Consider the following 22,184-nt stretch of genomic DNA (forward strand, 5'->3'; position numbering starts at 1 on the left):
CAGTTGAATGTAAACTGAATTCATCTGTGCAGATAGATAATCCACAGGGAAAAATAAAGAGCTTTTCCTCGGCATGTGAAAGACTTTCAGTGAGTTGTTGGAATCTCTTTTTATCAGGATCAAGTGGAGGAGTCTTTTGTATGGCTATGAGGTTTTAGATGACAGGTGAATTTCAAAGATAACTGGCATTTGTTGTAAATATAATCAGTGTTGTACAATCAGCATTCCATATAATACAATGTCTTATTCCTTTATACTTTGTATCTTTTTGGTAGCATGTTAAGTATTTTTACTATTTTAATTACAATATATGAAAGTGTTTACTGAATAAGAAGTCTCTATGGAAAACCAAATACTCTAGGAAGGTGTCAAAATGAAAATGATTTTTAATTTTTCTAGGCCACAGAAATTGTTCTCAACTGCTGTTGTATACATAAATCTTAAAAACGCTAATAGAAAAAGCAAGCAATTCAATAAGATGGTTCAACTTGAGGACTGAGAATTGAGGGAGGAGAGAGGAAGAACGGGGCAGGGAGGGAACAGCTTGGCTGTCTTTTACTAGAGGTTATTTGGGCCTTGGTTGATAGTGATTAAATTATAACAACCCAAATAAAAAGTACTACAAAAAGCCCTACCCTGTAAGGCCCAGAAACTACCAGCCCTAAGAGTGAAGGCAGGAGATGCATAAATGAGTGATGCATATACATAAACTCATATACAAAAGCACATATATACATACCTATATCATACCCTTGAAATGATTTTGGAATCAAAACCATCTAAGAGTGAATAGTAAACCATCAAGCAGAGGGATGACAATAGAAACCACTAGATTAAATAAGAAAAACTAGTTTTGAGAACAGTTCTGGCATACATAAGCTAAATAGCCTTGGAGAATCACAGAACAGTGGAGGGTCCTTATGTTCCTTTCACATAAGGAAACAGTCAGGCCTATGTTTTCTTCTGCCTAAAAGGAGTTGATTAGATTGGGTTAGGTTCGATGATCTCTGAGATCATTCTGTTTCTAACAACTGCTATTCTGTGATTGTGCAATCAGTCTTTCACACCATTTCCAGTTAAATAATTCCTCCTACCCTGCATTTTTGCCAAGTAGATGGCTTCATGGGTAAATATCAGGCTCTCTGAAATGGGTGCCTGATAAAGCTGTTTCTAATGATACTATTTCTTCTTTCTTATGTAATACATTCCCCATATGAAGAAAAGAAAAAAAAATCCACAGCCTATAATATTAACAGTATTTGCATATTTTAGCTGGACGTATCTCCTTAAAGGTTGAGGGGTGAGAAGAAAGGAGCAACTCTCAGACTTGTTAAAGATTTTGTCAAACCATAGTCAAATCTGCCACTTATTAAAGGTGTGATCCTGGGAAAGTTTTTTAATAGCCGTGACTCTCCATTTTCTTATGTAAATTTTTAGAAAATAATATTACCTACCTCACAAGATTGTTAGCAAAGTAAATTTGAAAATGCACATAGAATTTAGCATAAATTCAAAACGTAGTTCTTGAGGAATGTTAATTGTTATTATATATCTGTTACTAAATATTTCTCATCACAATAATTGCAAGAGTAGGAAGGGGGATAAATTTTTACTGTTTACCTAATTTTATGCTGTTATACACACATTTCGTAACTGCTTGAAAGCTTGAAGGAGATGACCATGAGACATTGAAAATATTGTGAAATGCTGCAGTCCATTTTATGAGCTCAAATGTTTTAAATGTTTCATCATTTATAAGGTGATGCTGTTTTCTTATTAAAGCTTAACACACATATCTAAGCACGCTCCATTTGCTTTCAGCGATTGCTGGCCCTACTAAGCCTGAGAGTGGATTTGTAGAAGACAGTGCTGCTCTGGGTGAGGTTGTGTCAGACCTCCACGAAGTGGTCTCCCTAAAGGAGCGGATGGCAAGGTACCAGGCAGCCGTTTCCAGGGGTGACTGCCGCAGCTTCTCTGCTAACGTAAGCTGCTTCTAATGGTTTTGCATTAGGCAATGTGCTTACTGTCTGTCCCAATTCCCCCTTTATATTTGAAATGTAAGAATACTACTGGACAGGGAGCTAAAGTAGAAAGAGTACAAAAATAGTGTGTGAAATAAATCCAGACTATCTGAATTTAAGTTTCAACTGTGCTACTTATTACTTGCATGAATTTGACCTTTTTTTTTTATTTTTTTTATTTTTATTTTTTTTGAGATGGAGTCTTGCTCTGTCATCCAGGCTGGAGTGCAATGGCTCGGCTCGCTGCACCCTCCGCCTCCTGGGTTCAGGTGATTCTCTTGCCTCAGCCTCCCGAGTAACTGGGATTGCAGGAGCATGCCACCATACTCAGCTAATTTTTCTATTTTTAATAGAGATGGGGTTATACAATGTTGGCCAGGATGGTCTCGATCTCTTGACCTCATGATCCTCCCACGTCAGCCTCCCAAAGTGCTGGGCTTACAGGCGTGAGCCACTGCGGCCTTGAACTACTGTCTTGACTTCTCTCTGAGCTTCAGTTTCCTTGGCTGAAAAATGGGGATCATCATTTACCACACAGAGTCTTGGTGAGGAATCAAAGAGACAATTTACGTGAAAGCCATAAGGCGCTGTATAAATCTGTTATTATTATCATCATTATCACTTAACCTGTAGATATTCTCCTCAGGAAGGTTGGGAATTAATTTCAAATTTTAATAATGTGGGTTTGCATGTCATCTTCCTTGGTCTCATATATGGTTCATTGAAATTCACTGGCAGTATAATTTCTTTGGCTTTTCTCGTTTCTCTGTATGTACTAAATCCATTAGGAAAGGTTAATCAACATAAAAATGAGAGAGATTAGCAATGTAGACACTCTGCTAAACCAATCATGATTATAAGAAACTGCAGGATTCAGTAAGATCACCAATATTTAGAGCCAATGCATTATAAAGTCATATTCAAAAGAATTTTTGGGTTCTGTATTCTGTGGCCTTCAACTTAATGAAATATAAGAAAGTTCTTTTATAATTATAATCTCCAAATTAGCCTAGTTGTATATGAGAGAGAGAGAGAGACAGAGAGAGAGAGAGAGAGAGAGAGAGAGAGAGAGAGAGAGAGAGAGAAGCCAAAAAAAAAAAGGTAGTGTATTAAAATAGCTACACTTAACATGCTTCTTTACAAATTATTTAGAGACAAGGCTGATTGTGCCAAATTCATTTAAAAAATGCAATTCTAGATGACATTTAAGTTTTCACATAGTCATTAAAATACATTTTAGACACAGCTTAGATTTGGAATGAATGTGCAGAAGTGACAGAAGTATCTAGATCACTTCCAAAATAAACAGTGGCACTACAGTACCTCCTGCCAGTCTTCTTCGATGGCACCCCCTGCTGGATCATTGAGAAACTTATTCGTGTTCTAAATTAGAGAAATGATTCATGAGGAAACAGCTGATTTTGAAAATGCCTAGTTAAAGACTGGTTATTTAGTAAACAATATTTGATTTAGGAAGATTGATCTTGCCAGTTACTATGAGAATATACATTTAAAAAGTGGTATCAGGGCATGATATATATTTATAATGTGTTTTGAAAGGGACTATTTATATTGGACGCATAAGGAAACTAAATGATCCCATTATTTAATACAAAAGCAAAAACTTTAGGGCTAATCTGAAAACGTCTACATATAAAGAATTTAGTAATCCTCTCTTCCCTGCACACTTTATAGACAAGAAAACCAAGAGAAAGTTACTTATAGGAGATTATAAAATTAGGTAGTGAGGAGGCCAAGCTAGATTCCTAGTCTCTTGACTCTTGTACACTTCTAACTGAATTCAACTTCCTCCTCTTTCCTAAATGAGAAAGTATTTTTGGCCCCCGAAATATGTATTATACTATATGGTTTGGCCCTAAGCAAATACTGTGAGAAAGAAGAGCACATATATTATCTCAGCGGAATCCTGGTAAATATCTAAAGCAAAGCAAAATAATTGTTTATTTAATCATGTGCATGAAATGCTTGTTCAAGCCACCCCCAACACACCAAAAAGATCATGGAAACTACCTGTGACTACATCTCTCTTTTTTTTTTTTTTTTTTTGGCACCAAAATTTTAAGTGCAAAATCTGGAAGTCACAGAATCAGACCCAAACTGAATCTACTATATTTCAATCATATTTACACATGTAAAGACAATCTATGTTTCCTTGTCTTAGACCCAATCAGATGGCATTTGGTTGTATCTAAATGAAAGTTATGCCTGTGAAACAGTGGTGGTCTGTAGAAGCCCCCTAAAAGAGAGGGAGAAGTAACACTTGTCACACAATGAATTAAAATGCCAGATTCATTTTCAGGTCTGTGCAATTTTATTCCCTTTACCTTTTTTAATACTCACAATAAATCTGTGAGAAAAATATTTCTAGGCCCAGTTTATAAGAAAGAAACCCGAGTTCAAGAGCCGTAGCCCAAGATTTTAATTGTCAGGGCTGGAATTAGAAGCACTGTCTGTCCAACCCCCAAAATTATATTATTTCTTTTATGCCCTATAAACCAAGAACCGTTTTTGTAAAAAGAACTTGAGGATGGTGTAATGTATTTACCTAGATTTAACTGTTAAGTGTTCAAATTAACATATTATTATCAGCATACCCATTAGATTCCAAACCTTACTGCTGAGCCAAATAATAAGAAACACAGAATAATAATAAACAAAAAGTTTCAACACAAAGCAATTTCAGTTATGTGGTCAATGATAACAACGTTCATTAGTTGGGACATTTAGAGCATGACACTAAATAATGCAAAGTCACAGGAAAGGTCCCCACCTGAGCAAGGAAGCATTACTCCCGGTTATGGCCACAGACTGCTTCTTGGGCAAGTCCTGCCATCTCTCGTGTGTAAACTTTCATCTACACGCTGAGTGGAACAAGGAAGCCTTAGCATCACCACTGAACCATATTTCAGAAGATTTGTCTCACTTGGGTAAATGAGCAGCTGCAGTAGCGTAATGATAGTACCAGGGGTAGTAGGGATGGTATTAATTAGTACTACTATTAAAAATAATCTGCAGTGGCTCACGCCTATAATCCTAGCATTTTGGGAGGCCAAGGTGGGTGGATCACCTGAGGTCAGCAGTTCAAGACCAGTCTGGCCAACATGATGAAACTCCATCTCTACTAAAATACAAAAAAAAAAAAAAAAAAATTGCCAAGCATGATGGCGGGTGCCAGTAATCCCAGCTACTAGGGAGGCTGAGACAGGAAAATCGCTTGAAACCAGGAGAGAGTGGTTGCAGTTAGCCGAGATCGTGCCACTGCACTCCAGCCTGGACTGCTGAGTGAGAAGACTCCATCTCAAAAAAAAAAAGAAAAATCAACTGTATGAATTTTTCCTTGTGTAATATAGTCTGTTTCTAAAGTGCAATGCTAAAGGAAAGTAATGGGTGTATCTGTTTTGTTTTGTTTTTTTTTTTTTTGAGACAGAGTCTTGCTCTGTTGCCCAGGCTGGAGTGCAGTGGCACAATCTCGGCTCATTGCAACCTCTGCCTCCTAGGTTCAGGCAATTCTCCTGCCTCAGCCTCCCAAGTAGCTGGAATTACAGGCATGTGCCACCATGCCTGGCTAATTTTTGTACTTTTTTAGTAGAGATGGAGTTTCCCACATGTTGGCCAGGCTTGTCTCAAACTCCTGACCTTGTGATCCGCCCACCTTGGCCTCCCAAAGTGCTAGGATTACAGGCGTGAGACACCGTGCCAGGCTGGTATATCTGTTTTTTATCCATTTTATAGATGAGAGGCAACCTGTCCAGCATAAGAATTGATCTTTTTGTGAAAATGCATTTACCAGGAGAGCATCCAGTTGTAAGCATAATACTAAGGCTTGCCAAATTAATTTGCACATGATTGGGACATCATAATAGTTGTTTGAAACAGCAAGGTTCTTCTTAATAATTACCTTAATGTCTATAATTTAATACTTATATATTATCTATATATAATTTATCCAGGAAAGCCACTTATATAAATTAAATGGCAGAAGGGGTAAAATAAATATTGTGGCCTTAATTCACCCTTCCTGTTTTTCTCTGTATCTTAAATTTCAAAAGGGGTGCTGTACATTTTTATGATCTTAACATACATCAACTAGAAGTAATTGATTAGGATTTACATTTGAAGTTTGTTGCAGAATTTGATACAATATATACCTAGTTCACAGAAGAGTACAATCATCTCTTCTCAAAGGGCCAGCAGGCATATTCTGAAATATTTGATAGTCCACATAAATGAGGAAACGTTATTAACTTAGTAAGGCAACCACTTGAGTATTTGCTAGTAATTTAGATAATCCTGAATATTAGTTTATAATATTCTGGAGTATGGGAAACCCAAACCTCAAGGTAGGCACTACGTTTTTAATATCTATTTGAAAAACTACTTATTTGGGTAAATATCCAGGACCCCAAAGTCCCCAGTCCTTGGTATAGAAACCTCTCAGATCCTGGGCCCTCAGTTACTTTCGAGGTCTTAAGGCATTGAGGGTTATGTCAGGACTGGGTCAGACCTCAGGAGACCTGCTCTGACTTGAAGTGTTGCCAAGTCTTCCAGTTGCAAGGAGACCTAGAATCTTCCTGGAGGAGGGAAGGCTGGCATGGGGCCTGTTTGCTTGAGAGTTATCCCATTTGGGCTTGACTGCCTGCTGGGCTCTGGAGTGTGCTGAATCATCAAAACCAATGCTCCTGAGCTACTTCTGCACTTCCTGAAGGGGCATAGGTCTTACAGGACTACTAAGGTGCTTTTTAAATTGCTTCCAATGATACCTATCGAAATTAGTTTTCTCATTTGTGAAATGACAGTGGTAGACTAGAACCCTTCTAATGTTAAAGTCCCCTGATTCTGACATGCCAGTGCTCAGAGCTGATTCCTGGGGTGTGCTAATCCTGGAGTAGAATAGCTGCTGGTTTTCTGCCTATTCTTTGAGGCCAGTGATGAAGACAGACAGATGTGGATTGAAATTCCAGTGCCAGCACTTCTGTTCTAGCTGTGAGAACATAATAAGCTGTCTTACTTCTCTAAGTCTCAATTTCCTTATTTTAAAATGTGGGTAATAGGTGTCCATATCTCACAGAACATGGAGAAGCATTAAATGACAAAATATGTCATTTAATACATACAAAATCACTTAGGTAGTCTCATTACTCATATTAATATTTTTACATAAGGAATATTCTGAGGCTATTTTGTTCATCCTTAATAATTTTAAAATTTTGGAGTAAAAATGATTTTAAAATTATTCTTAATAATGTGTTCCCTATATAGATGTTTGGGATCTTAATGACAACTTTATTGTGGGTTAAAATTGAGTCCATTATTCTAATATCCACTAGTCTGTATATTACAGGAGAAATACTGTGCAATCTAATAGGTCTTATCTGCAGACATCAAAAGTTATCTGAGATTAGGAGAATTAACTCAATACTTTGAAGATTCTTCTGACTTTATATCAAAAGACTGATAAATGAGAAAACAACCCAGAAAGAATATATTTATTAAGGTTTTTGTTAAAGGCATACTGAAATAATGGTGCATGTGAATATCTTTTTAAGATACTGCCTATCAATAAATGTCAACTATTTTAAAAATAGCTTGAGAATCCCATCCTGCACAGCTGTAAAGCTGAATTTTCCTTTTTCTTAAATCATCCTAGATGATGGAAGAATCAGAAATGTGCACAGTGCCTGGTGGTTTGGCCAAGGTGAAGAAACAATTTGAGGATGAAATTACTTCTTCCCGTAATACCTTTGCTCAATACCAATATCAACATCAGAACAGATCTGAGCAGGTAATACTACTACAGGTGATGGGTAAATCAGGCATGGTTGAAATGCTCTCATTTTGGTGCCAATGTAGAAATCTCCTTTCTTTAGTGATACATTTATTTTCATTGCTTATTAACAAACACTGTAACTTTGAAATGTTTTAGAAAATCATCTTTAAGACATATATATGTATTTATTTACTTGAAACATTTTTGCCAAATTTCTAGAGATCATGCTGGAATATTCTACCTCTCATCTTCTAATGTTTCAGACATAAATGAAAATTAAATAGTCTAGGTTAGTCAACAGGTAAATGTTTATACTGAGTCTCTGCTTCTAGGTTATAATTCATAATAAACTAGCTGCTGGTTGCTTGCATAGATTAAATTGGAAGCATTATTCAGCTGTTTATTGTGGTGGGGAGTTTTCTGTTTTCTTTAAAATCCTCAAACACTGAATAGTAGAGCCCAGATGTTACCTAAAACCACATAATCTGACCTCTAAATGTTATCTTACATGAAATTTTTTCCCATTTCATTGATTTCATTATTTCATTATTATATATTACAAAATACTGTCATGAGATTTAATGATTTTTGAATGTGAGAATCTTAGTAATAAACCTCATCAGACTTGAAAATTTTTAATAGTTGTTACACTGTAAACAGCTGTACGTACGCCCATGTTTTCCATGAGGAAGGAGACAACTGAGGTATTTCTTAAATTTTGTAGTGAGAAATGAAGCGGACGTATTTTTTTTTTGATCCACAGGACATACAGAGTTGCCTAAATTTTTTGTTTTGTTTTGTTTTGTTTTGTTTTGTTCTCATTCTACTGTTTTTTTTATTATTATTATTATACTTTAAGTTCCAGGGTATATGTGCATAACATGCAGGTTTGTTACATATGTATACTTGTGCCATGTTGGTGTGCTGCACCCATCAACTCATCAGCACCCATCAACTCACCATTTACATCAGGTATAACTCCCAATGCAATCCCTCCCCTCTACCCCCTCCCCATAATAGGCCCCAGTGTGTGATGTTCCCCTTCTGGAGTCCAAGTGATCTCATTGTTCAGTTCCCACCTATGAGTGAGAACATGCGGTGTTTGGTTTTCTGTTCTTGCGATAGTTTGCTGAGAATGATGGTTTCCAGCTGCATCCATGTCCCTACAAAGGACATAAACTCATCCTTTTTTGTTGGCTGCATTGTATTCCGTGGTGCATATATGCCATATTTTCTCTTTTTTTTTTTTCTTACACTGATATTCTTTTTTTTAATTTTTTTATTTTTTATTATACTTTAAGTTCTAGGGTACATGCGCATAACGTGCAGGTTTGTTACATATGTATACTTGTGCCATGTTGGTGTGCTGCACCCATCAATTCGTCAGCACCCATCAATTCATCATTTATATCAGGTATAACTCCCAATGCAATCCCTCCCCCCTCCCCCTTCCCCATGATAGGCCCCAGCGTGTGATGTTCCCCTTCCCGAGTCCAAGTGAGCTCATTGTTTAGTTCCCACCTATGAGTGAGAACATGCAGTGTTTGGTTTTCTGTTCTTGTGATAGTTTGCTAAGAATGATGGTTTCCAGCTGCATCCATGTCCCTACAAAGGATGCAAACTCATCCTTTTTTATGGCTGCATAGTATTCCATGGTGTATATGTGCCACATTTTCTTAATCCAGTCTGTCACAGATGGACATTTGGGTTGATTCCAAGTCTTTGCTATTGTGAATAGTGCCGCAATAAACATGTGTCTTTATAGCAGCATGATTTATAATCCTTTGGATATATACCCAGTAGTGGGATGGCTGGGTCATATAGTACATCTAGTTCTAGATCCTTGAGGAATTGCCATACTGTTTTCCATAATGGTTGAACTAGTTTACAATCCCACCAACAGTGTAAAAGTGTTCCTATTTCTCCACATCCTCTCCAACACCTGTTGTTTCCTGACTTTTTAATGATTGCCATTCTAAATGGTGTGAGATGGTATCTCATTGTGGTTTTGATTTGCATTTCTCTGATGGCGAGTGATGATGAGCATTTTTTCATGTGTCTGTTGGCTGTATGAATGTCTTCTTTTGAGAAATGTCTGTTCATATCCTTTGCCCACTTTTTGATGGGGTTGTTTGTTTTTTTCTTGCATATTTGTTTGAGTTCCTTGTAGATTCTGGATATTAGCCCTTTGTCAGATGAGTAGATTGCAAAAATTTTCTCCCATTCTGTAGGTTGCCTGTTCACTCTGATGGTAGTTTCTTTTGCTGTGCAGAAGCTCTTTAGTTTAATTAGATCCCATTTGTCAATTTTGGCTTTTGTTGCCATTGCTTTTGGTGTTTTAGACATGAAGTCCTTGCCCATGCCTATGTCCTGAATGGTACTACCTAGATTTTCTTCTAGGGTTTTTATGGTATTAGGTCTAACATTTAAGTCTCTAATCCATCTTGAATTAATCTTCGTATAAGGAGTAAGGAAAGGATCCAGTTTCAGCTTTCTACTTATGGCTAGCCAATTTTCCCAGCACCATTTATTAAATAGGGAATCCTTTCCTCATTTCTTGTTTCTCTCAGGTTTGTCAAAGATCAGATGGCTGTAGATGTGTGGTATTATTTCTGAGGACTCTGTTCTGTTCCATTGGTCTATATCTCTGTTTTGGTACCAGTACCATGCTGTTTTGGTTACTGTAGCCTTGTAGTATAGTTTGAAGTCAGGTAGCGTGACGCCTCCAGCTTTGTCCTTTTGACTTAGGATTGTCTTGGCAATGCGGGCTCTTTTTTGGTTCCATATGAACTTTAAAGCAGTTTTTTCCAATTCTGTGAAGAAACTCATTGGTAGCTTGATGGGGATGGCATTGAATCTATAAATAACCTTGGGCAGTATGACCATTTTCACGATATTGATTCTTCCTCTCCATGAGCATAGTATGTTCTTCCATTTGTTTGTGTCCTCTTTGATTTCACTGAGCAGTGGTTTGTAGTTCTCCTTGAAGAGGTCCTTTACATCCCTTGTAAGTTGGATTCCTAGGTATTTTATTCCCTTTGAAGCAATTGTGAGTGGAAGTTCATTCATGATTTGGCTCTCTGTTTGTCTGTTACTGGTGTATAAGAATGCTTGTGATTTTTGCACATTAATTTTGTATCCTGAGACTTTGCTGAAGTTGCTTATCAGCTTAAGGAGATGTTGGGCTGAGACAATGGGGTTTTCTAAATATACAATCATGTCATCTGCAAACAGGGACAATTTGACTTCTTCTTTTCCTAACTGAATACCCTTGATTTCTTTCTCTTGCCTGATTGCCCTAGCCAGAACTTCCAACACTATGTTGAATAGGAGTGGTGAGAGAGGGCATCCCTGTCTTGTGCCAGTTTTCAAAGGGAATTTTTCCAGTTTTTGCCCATTCAGTATGATATTAGCTGTGGGTTTGTCATAAATAGCTCTTATTATTTTGAGGTACATTCCATCAATACCGAATTTATTGAGCGTTTTTAGCATGAAGGGCTGTTGAATTTTGTCAAAAGCCTTTTCTGCATCTATTGAGATAATCATGTGGTTCTTGTCTTTGGTTCTGTTTATATGCTGGATTTTAATGTTTATTGATTTGCGAATGTTGAACCAGCCTTGCATCCCAGGGATGAAGCCCACTTGATCATGGTGGATAAGCTTTTTGATGTGCTGCTGAATCCGGTTTGCCAGTATTTTATTGAGGATTTTTGCATCGATGTTCATCAAGGATATTGGTCTAAACTTCTCTTTTTTTGTTGTGTCTCTGCCAGGCTTTGGTATCAGGATGATGTTGGCCTCATAAAATGAGTTAGGGAGGATTCCCTCTTTTTCTATTGATTGGAATAGTTTCAGAAGGAATGGTACCAGCTCCTCCTTGTACCTCTGGTAGAATTCGACTGTGAATCAATCTGGTCCTGGACTTTTTTTGGTTGGTAAGCTATTAATTATTGCCTCAATTTCAGAGCCTGCTATTGGTCTATTCAGGGATTCAACTTCTTCCTGGTTTAGTCTTGGGAGAGTGTAAGTGTCCAGGAAATTATCCATTTCTTCTAGATTTTCTAGTTGATTTGCGTAGAGGTGTTTATAGTATTCTCTGATGGTAGTTTGTATTTCTGTGGGGTCGATGGTGATATCCCCTTTATCATTTTTTATTGTGTCTATTTGATTCTTCTCTCTTTTCTTCTTTATTAGTCTTGCTAGCGGTCTGTCAATTTTGTTGATCTTTTCAAAAAACCAACTCCTGGATTCATTGATTTTTTGGAGGGTTTTTTATGTCTCTATCTCCTTCACTTCTGCTCTGATCTTAGTTATTTCTTGCCTTCTGCTAGCTTTTGAATGTGTTTGCTCTTGCTTCTCCAGTTCTTTTAATTGTGATGTTAGAGTGTCAATTTTAGATCTTTCCTGCTTTCTCTTGTGGGCATTTAGTGCTATAAATTTTCCCTCTACACACTGCTTTAAATGTGTCCCAGAGATTCTGGTATGTTGTATCTTTGTTCTCATTGGTTTCAAAGAACATCTTTATTTCTGCCTTCATTGCATTATGTACCCAGTAGTCATTCAGGAGCAGGTTGTTCAGTTTCCATGTAGTTGAGCGGTTTTGATTGAGTTTCTTAGTCCTGAGTTCTAGTTTGATTGCACTGTGGTCTGAGAGACAGTTTGTTATAATTTCTGTTCTTTTACATTTGCTGAGGAGTGCTTTACTTCCAATTATGTGGTCAATTTTGGAATAAGTGCGATGCGGTGCTGAGAAGAATGTATATTCTGTTGATGTAGATGTCTGTTAGGTCCACTTGGTGCAGAGTTGAGTTCAATTCCTGGATATCCTTGTTAACTTTCTGTCTTGTTGATCTGTCTAATGTTGACAGTGGAGTGTTGAAGTCTCCCATGATTATTGTATGGGAGTCTAAGTCTCTTTGTAAGTCTCTAAGGACTTGCTTTATGAATCTGGGTGCTCCTGTATTGGGTGCATATATATTTAGGATAGTTAGCTCTTCCTGTTGAATTGATCCCTTTACATTATGTAATGGCCTTCTTTGTCTCTTTTGATCTTTGATGGTTTAAAGTCTGTTTTATCAGAGACTAGTATTGCAACCCCTGCTTTTTTTTGTTCTCCATTTGCTTGGTAGATCTTCCTCCATCCCTTTATTTTGAGCCTATGTGTGTCTCTGCATGTGAGATGGGTCTCCTGAATATAGCAAACTGATGGGTCTTGACTCTTTATCTAGTTTGCCAGTTTGTGTCTTTTAATTGGAGCATTTAGTCCATTTACATTTAAGGTTAATATTGTTACATGTGAACTTGATCCTGTCATTATGATATTAACTGGTTATTTTGCTCATTAGTTGATGCAGTTTCTTCCTAACCTCGATGGTCTTTACATTTTGGCATGTTTTTGCAATGGCTGGTACCGGTTGTTCCTTTCCATGTGTAGTGCTTCCTTCAGGGTCTCTTGTAAGGCAGGCCTGGTGGTGACAAAATCTCTAAGCATTTGCTTCTCTGTAAAGGATTTTATTTCTCCTTCACTTATGAAACTTAGTTTGGCTGGATATGAAATTCTGGGTTGAAAATTCTTTTCTTTAAGAATGTTGAATATTGGCCCCCACTCTCTTCTGGCTTGTAGAGTTTCTGCCGAGAGATCTGCTGTTAGTCTGATGGACTTCCCTTTGAGGGTAACCTGATCTTTCTCTCTGGCTGCCCTTAACAGTTTTTCCTTCATTTCACCTTTGGTGAATCTGATGATTATGTGTCTTGGAATTGCTCTTCTTGAGGAGTATCTTTTTGGCGTTCTCTGTATTTCCTGAATTTGAATGTTGGCCTGCCTTACTAGGTTGGGGAGGTTCTCCTAGATGATATCCTGAAGAGTGTTTTCCAACTTGGTTCCATTTTCCCCCTCACTTTCAGGCACCCCAATCAGACGTAGATTTGGTCTTTTCACATAATCTCATACTTCTTGAAGGCTTTGTTCATTTCTTTTTCCTCTTTTTTCTTTATACTTCTCTTCTCACTTCATTTCATTCGTTTGATCCTCAATCGCTGATACTCTTTCTTCCAGTTGATCGAGTCGGTCACTGAAGCTTGTACATTTGTCACGTATTTCTCGTGTCATGGTTTTCATCTCTGTCAGTTCGTTTATGGCCTTGTCTGCATTGATTATTCTAGTTATCCATTCTTCCATTCTTTTTTCAAGATTTTTAGTTTCTTTGCACTGGGTGTGTAATTCCTCCTTTAGCTCTGAGACGTTTGATGGACTGAAGCCTTCTTCTCTCAACTCGTCAAAGTCATCCTCCGTTCAGCTTTGATCCATTGCTGGCGATGAGCTGTGTTCCTTTGGAGGGGAAGATGTGCTCTTATTTTTTGAATTTCCAGCTTTTCTGCCCTGCTTTTTCCCCATCTTTGTGTTTTTATCTGCCTCTGGTCTTTGATGATGGTGACGGACTGATGGGGTTTTGGTGTGGGTGTCCTTCCTGTTCGTTAATTTTCCTTCTAACAGTCAGGAACATCAGCTGTAGGCCTGTTGGAGATTGCTTGAGGTCCACTCCAGATCCTGTTTGCCTGGGTATCAGCAGCAGAAGCTGCAGAAGATAGAATATTGCTGAACAGTGAGTGTACCTGTCTGATTCTTGCTTTGGAAGCTTCGTCTCAGGGGTGTACCCCGCTGTGTGAGGTGTGGGGTGTCGGTCTGCCCCTAGTGGGGGATGTCTCCCAGTTAGGCTACTCAGGGGTCAGGGACCCACTTGAGGAGCCAGTCTGTCCATTCTCAGATCTCAACCTCCGTGTTGGGAGATCACTGCTCTCTTCAAAGCTGTCAGACGGGGTCGTTTGCGTCTGCAGAGGTTTCTGCTGCTTTTTTGTTGTTGTTGTTTAGCTGCGCCCTGTCCCCAGAGGTGGAGTCTACAGAGACAGGCAGGCCTCCTTGAGCTGCTGTGGGCTCCACCCAGTTCGAGCTTCCCAGCGGCTTTGTTTACCTACTTAAGCCTCAGCAATGGCGGGCGGCCCTCCCCCAGCCTCACTGCTGCCTTGTCAAATTGCAGACTGCTGTGCTAGCAATGAGGGAGGCTCCGTGGGTGTGGGACCCTCCTGGCCAGGTGTGGGATATAATCTCCTGGTGTGCCATTTGCTAAGACCCTTGGTAAAGCGCAGTATTGGGGTGAGAGTTACCCGATTTTCCAGGTGTTGTGTGTCTCAGTTTCCCTGGCTAGGAAAAGGGATTCCCTTCCCCCTTGCACTTCCCAGGTGAGGCAATGCCTCGCCCTGCTTCAGCTCTCTCTGGTCGGGCTGCAGCAGCTGACCAGCACCAATTGTCCTGCACTCCCTAGTGAGATGAACCCAGTACCTCAGTTGAAAATGCAGAAATCACCTGTCTTCTGTGTCGCTCGCCCTGGGGGCTGGAGACTGGAGCTGTTCCTATTCGGTCATCTTGCTCCGCAAATAAAAGGCCACCTAAATTTTTTTAAATGAAGCAATTGTGTGCTATGTGTGGCAGGGGATGAGGTGGCATATCAGGTAGACTGACTAAAAATCTCATGTGAAATATTATTTGTTTCCTTTTTCTGGCTCTAGTTGCAAAGTTAAAAATGTACAATATAGGTAGCTCAATAAATTTATGGCAAGATTTATTTTTAATATTGTCTAAAGGTAATTTAATATAAATAAGAAATTTAGATTAAGCATACTTGTGATCTAATATATAACTGTTGCAATGTAGGAGTCTTTGAGTGTAGATGTGTGTGTTTAAACTAGTCAGCAATACAAAATATTACTATCATTAATGGTTTAAATAACAAATTCTACATAGAAATATCAGTAATTAATTTACAGATCCTTCACTTTGAAGGGAAGCAGTGGGGACTATGGGCTATGAAACTTGTGGATCTGGATTTACATGCCACCTCTGCTACTTTTCAGGGTTACAGAGACCCAGGGCCACCTTCATGGATGTGTGACTTGTGCAATTGCACAGGGTCCCATACTCCATGCACTTCGTTTAACATTCTTCTGTCTCCATTAACAAGGGACCCTATGTTTTCATTTTGCACTGGGTCTGGCATACTATGTAACCAGTACTGCACAGACCAAATTCGTAAGCCCCTCAATCTTCAGTTTCTCATGAGTAAGATGGGAAAACTATTGAGTGATTTGCCTATCTCATTAGGTTACTATGGAGGTTTAATGTGACAAAGAGCAATTGATGTGAAACTATTTCCATATCTGTGAAGCTTGATATTGGTTAAGACTCTTTAATACTGCAAAAGACAGAAAACCCCAAAAAAGTGACTTAAACCAAAAGAAACATTACAGGTTTACAAAAAATAGTCTTGTGGAAGGGAGATTTGATGTAAGCCCCAGTGAAGTACCAGAGCTGGCTTGTATCAACTCTCTAATTATTAAATTTCGGGGAGTTTTGGAAACCAGACACCATCTTGCTAACAGCTTGAAATCAGCCGTAGTGGGAATATTTACACCAGGGAAATTGGCAAATGCAACAAATCCTTCCTTCCTTCCTTTTTTTCCTTTATTTCAATAACACTGTCAAGTATATATTCACCTTACCATTAATGTAGGGGCTTAAAGTATGGTCCTAGCAAAGTGGCTAAGAGCACAGATATTGGAGCCAGGTCATTTGGGTTCAAATTCCTGCTCCTTTGTGTATTAACTCTTTGACATTAGACAAGTTTCTTAACATCTTTGTCTCTCAGTTTCCCTAATTATAAAGTCAATATTATGATAGTACCCACCCATAGGTTTGTTTAGAAAAATAAATGAGTATTTGTAAAGTGCTTAAAACATTGCCTGGTCCATTGTAAGCTCCACACAAACATTTGTTCAAACAATAAACAAAGTATCACCTTTATCTGATTTCTTCTTCTTAACCTCTCAGCATCACTTCCACTGGTTTGGCCCCATTCTCATCCAAGTTTTCCCCAGGTTGTAGCAAAAGGAGTGCAGAGAAAGTAAGAATCGTTTTCCCAGAAGTCCCAAAAAACAGGCTTATAGCATCTTGTTGGCTCTGAATGGAATATACATGCTCCTTACACATCTAATTGCTGTAGCAAGAGGATGCTGATTGGCTTAGACCTGTGTACCTTGTTTACCTAAGTGGAAGTTCTCAGCTTATGGTTTTCAATGAAGAATATATTGTGGGTAAAAACAAAATCAAACAAAAATATATATCTACTATACGCTCCTTGCAAATATAGTTTATTATTATAATATATGTAGTCCCTGCTCTGTGAATGTGTATGAAAGTAATAAAAATCATGCACTAGAATTCTGAATATTTGCGGAGTCTGGAACTGTAGTGACTTCTCTAAACTTCAATTTCATTATCTACTTTTAGATAATGTTAATAATATTCAATAATTCCATGAGGAATGAATAAGCCTAAGCCATAATTCAAGGCAATATGAATACAATGTAAAAGAAACACAGGTAAGAATAAACTAGTAAACACCATTTGTGGAATGAAGACCGTATGCAGAAGTCTCTAGGAAAGTGAAAGAAAAAGTCATTTGTGGTGGGGCATGGTGGCTCACGCCTGTAATCTCAGCATTTTGGGAGGCCGAGGTGGGTGGATCACCTGAGGTCGGGAGTTCGATACCAGCCTGGCCAACATTGAGAAACCCCATCTCTACTAAAAATACAAAATTAGCCAGGTGTGGTGGTGCATGCCTATAATCCCAGCTACTGGGAGGCTGAGGCAGAAGAATAGCTTGAGCCCAGGAGTTGAAGGTTGTGGTGAGCCAAGATGGCACCATTGCACTCCAGCCTGGGCAAAAAGAGTGAAACTCTGTCTCAAAAAAAAAAGAGGAAAAAGTCATTTGTGTCTTATTTTAAATGGCCTTAATTTGTAATCCTTATTGGAAAATTGAGATAACTGTCAAATTTGGCTATAGCAGGGAAAATGTAGAAAACCTGTGTCTTAGATAGTCAAACTTTTAATGCTATCTAAATGCATTCTAAATATCACTTCTTTTATTAGCAGGGATTGTAGAAAAGATGTTTTCTGGTAAACACAGGTAGTTAATTCTGTCTTTACCTAAGATATTGTCAACTCTGATAATGATTTCAATCTCTTTGCTGTTGAAAGTGCTTGAGATTTATTTCCCTGCTATTTTCCCCTGGCCAAAAAATATTTATTTTTTTGACATATAGTAATTAATATTAATTTGGAAATCAAGTTTAATTAGAGTTAAAAGTAAGAACATTTGTTCTGGATTTCTGACAATATTTAATGCCACAATTAGTAATGACTTAATAAGGTATAATAATGAAGTCCAATTTGCCTGTTTGCTTCCTAATGTATTGAAGTCAGATGTTTCAGGGTAATTAGCTGACTATTTGGTAACAGTTTGTCTGGGAGATCAGCAATTGGCCTAAACAAATTTTTATAATTTATTTATCTCTGAGATTAAAGATCCCTAGATCCCTTCTTTTGCTGATAGATGTTTTACATCTAATAGAAGGGCAATTCTGAAATAGAAAAAAAGGGGTGCACAATATAGTAACATTTATTTATGCCAGACATTTTAAACTTAGGATGATGTCCCATTTAGGTATTCTAGACTTGCCATGCTTTTATAGTTCTGCCTGTTAAACAGTTAGCCATATTCCTGCTAGCCTGCAGAGTATGCCTATGAAAATTAGGAAAAGGAGCCACTCTGGGTTCTTTTCATTATCTACTTTTAGATAATGTTAATATCTAGAAGGAGAGAGTTAAGTGGTGGGAAGGGTTGAGCTTCTTCAAAGAATAGGTTGGGGGAACCTTTATTAGGTTGCCTTTGCAGTTAATACTAACCATTTCTAACATTACCCATTTGGATTTTGTTTTTCAAAACAACCATTAATGCTTCCAGTAGATATAAATTAAACCCAACCCTCTTTAAGGGATTATAAGTCACGCAGCATATCTCCTGCTTTTTATGCTAGTGAAAATCAGTAGGCCCTTAATGCTAGAATGAAAAGGACAAGTTGAGAGGGGTGTCTTTTTATCCACTCACTACAACGGTCTCCATTTGGGAAGAACATTCCAAATAATCGTCTACTCAACTTTAAAAGAGTATCTCTAGATATGCTGGAACAGATGTTAGAACAAATGTGCTATTGATGTCAAATTGCCATTGCCTCTCTCCTGAGTTAATTTTCACTTGCCCATTCTATGATTTCTGTGTGGTTATTCTTAGGACTTTCTTCTTCTTTTATTTTTCTTTTTCCTTATTTATCAGCTTTGTTAAGATATAATTTGCATACCATAACTTTCACCCATTTTGTGAATACAGTTCAATGACTGTTAAGAATATTTACAGAGTTGTGCAGTGTCACCACAACCTAATTTTAAAACATTCCCATCCTTCCAGAAAGAAACCTTGTACCTATTAGCAGTCTAGGACTTTCTTTGTGCCACATTCTCACACTTAGGGTTTGACTTTCATCTTCTTAAGTGAATTTCTTTTTCCTTTTCTTTCCTCCATATTTATGCAGTACTGAGGAGCTCTTTGTGTATTATTTTGTGAAGCCCCAGAAGCTGCTTCTTTCCTCAAGTTGCTTTTTCTTTTTCCTAAGTAGCATAAGTAGGAAAGAGCAGATGGAGCTCCAAAAATTTTGGAAGTAATCAGTGCAATCCAGCGCTAAGGTATGTGCTTTCATGTGAAATTGCTGCACTGAATCTATATCAAGAAGAAAAAGCATTCCTGACCTTTGCCTTGCCACTAACTCTATGTGCTGAGTGACAGTATATATCTTTCCTCATGTATCTGCTATGGCAAAAATTAAAATGTAAAAATTAGGATTCTGTAAGATTATGTGGATTTAGAACAATCTCTAGACAATTTTAGGTCAATAAAAAACATTTTTGACAGCTTGTGACAGATATAATCTGACTACTGTGTGTTTTACACTCTTTAAAGGTGACCTATAATTGTTTTCCAGCAAACTAAATATATTTTTATCAGCTAAATGTCCACATTGCAAAGCATTTCTCATCTAAGTGCTTTAAACCTGCCTTTAGCTCCCTGCCACATACGTAATTTTTCAAGGTCATAGATTGCTATTAACAGCCCCAACCTAACCTAGATCTCTATCAACATACAAGGTTGTGACCAAGAATGTATCTTGTATTGTCTTTTAATTATGAGCACTATTTTAAAGTGACTATTATAACTTAAAGTACCAGCACTCAAAATGAGGCAATCTGGAGTAGTAATTAGGGCTGCTGGCTCTAGAGTCAGATAGACTGGGTTATAATCCCCCAAGTTACCTATCTATCTTAGTCCACTTTGTGCTGCTATGACAGAATACCACAGACTGGTTAATTTGTTATAAAAAGAAATTTGTTGGCTTTCATTCCTGGAGGATGAACAGTCCAATGTCAAGGTGCTGGCATCTTGTTAAGGACCTTCTTGCTATGTCATAATGTGGCAGAAAGTGAGAGGGTGAGAAGGAACAAGAACAAGAAGGGGGAACTCACTCTCACTCCTATGATAATGACACTAGTTCACTCATGAGGTGGTGCCCTCATGACTACCTCTTAGAGTTCTCACCTCCTAATACTAGCACAAAGGCAAATACATTTTTCGAGACAGAGTCTTGCTCTGTCGCCCAGGTGGTAGTGCAGTGGTGCAATCTCAGCTCACTGCAACCCCCACCTCCCAGGCTCAAGTAGTATTCCCACCTCAGCCTCCTGAGTAGTTGGGACCACAGGCATATGCCACCATGCCCAGCTAATTTTTGTTTTTGTTTTTTAAGAGATGGGGTTTCCCCATTTTTCTCAGACTGGTCTCAAACTCCTAAGCTCAGGTGATTCACCCACTTGGCCTCCCAAAGCGCTGGAATTACAGTCATGAGCCACTGTGCCCAGCTGGCAATTACATTTCAACATGAATTTTGAAGGGGATAAACCTTCAAACCATAGTACCACTTAATTTCTTCTAAAATAATAACAGGTCATTTTAAGAATAAAATGTTCATATAAATCTTTTAGCATATTGCCTAGCATATATTAGTTGATTACTAAACCCCAGCTATTATCATAAGAAATATTGATCCTTAAGCCAAAAGGGGACATAATCAAGTGGCAATTATTCTCAAAATAGCATATGATTCACAAACAATTTATGTATATGTAAAAAGACAAAGAAGGACTATCATGTTCTGTGCCTCACACCTTGGCTTTCTTTCCAATTCTTTAGCCCTGGGAGATAATAGTTTTTTAGGAGCTTTGGAAAATGAAATCATTATCCAAAGATTAGCTTGAAATGAGCATACCTGTACATGTTTTGAGCATACATCATTGTGGAGTAATCAGTAACTCTAGTGCATGTTTTAAAAATTATAATAGCAAGTCTTCTTTTGAAGAAAAAGTGTTTAACCCCAAGTATAATAAATGACAAGATAAGGTGGACCAAGAAAGAAATATGCTTCAAACACTCTATATAGGTACATTGGAGCCTCACAATAAATAAAAATTTGTTTTTTTAAGTGGGAACAAATAAATAGCATAGCATTGCTTTTGAAGACTGCTTTATTTGTAGTATAGTGGCAAGGTACTACTGAGAGGAAAACAATATAATTAATATACAAATTCAATTAGATAGGAGAGGAAAGGCTGTGCTGTTTGAACAGAAGAGAAAAAGAGGAAGAGTTGAAGGGATGTTGATTTTATCAATGTTTACAAATGTGAGTGTTGTGTATGTGGTTTCTCAGCATATTTTAGTTGATGTATGGAAGGGAAAGAAAAGGTAGAGGAAAAATCTACGTTGTAACATTTTCTGGTTTGTGCAATTGGAAAAATGAAAGTAAATATATTTCTATAACAATATTAATAGAATGAAGCCAGTGTCTGATCAACATGCTCAGAAATAAGGACCCATATTTGCCAGAGAACTGTTGCTTTTTATTCGGCACAGGTGATGGAATCACATAGACCTTTCTGCAGATAGGCCAGCGAATACTCATGAACCTTCCACAGGCTGAGTGATCATAGCAGGGTCTCAACTTGATCTCAAGAAAACAAAGAACAAAAACAGCACAAACATTGTTCTCAAGAGTCACATAAATAAGGTTCATAGACAGATTAGATTCAGCAGTCTTACTCTGTTAAAAATTAAAACTCTCATAACAAATCTTTCATTGATTTTTCCTTCCAAATCCAGGCCCTTTAATCTGTTTATCCTCTACAGCTCTTTCTTCATGCCTGTGGCTGAGTGGGCTTTGATGATGAAAATAACACAATAAGATTAACTTTTCAATGCTGAAGCAGAATTGGAAGACCAAGAGTTTGCTAAATAGAGCAAAATAGCCTCAACCAGTTATCATCAGTAATATTCATGCGGCACGATCTGCACAAGCTGGTTGATGCAGAATTCAGTTGACTGAAA

The 22,184-nt window shown here is 37.9% G+C and overlaps 1 protein-coding gene across 8 annotated transcripts in view; it reads left to right on the top strand.

Moving 5' to 3' along the window:
• Nucleotides 1-22,184, top strand: part of XIRP2 (xin actin binding repeat containing 2) — a 351,802-nt gene that overhangs the window by 295,620 nt on the left and 33,998 nt on the right. For all 8 annotated transcript variants that reach the window (XM_026454147.2, XM_023188124.2, XM_023188120.2 and 5 more), the window contains 2 exons: nucleotides 1,822-1,982; nucleotides 7,690-7,824. In XM_026454147.2, the coding sequence (XP_026309932.1) occupies nucleotides 1,822-1,982; nucleotides 7,690-7,824 (296 nt within the window). The remainder of the gene's footprint in view (nucleotides 1-1,821; nucleotides 1,983-7,689; nucleotides 7,825-22,184) is intronic.

This window comes from Piliocolobus tephrosceles, chromosome 11 (genome assembly GCF_002776525.5).
Source record: "Piliocolobus tephrosceles isolate RC106 chromosome 11, ASM277652v3, whole genome shotgun sequence".
NCBI lineage: Eukaryota > Metazoa > Chordata > Mammalia > Primates > Cercopithecidae > Piliocolobus > Piliocolobus tephrosceles.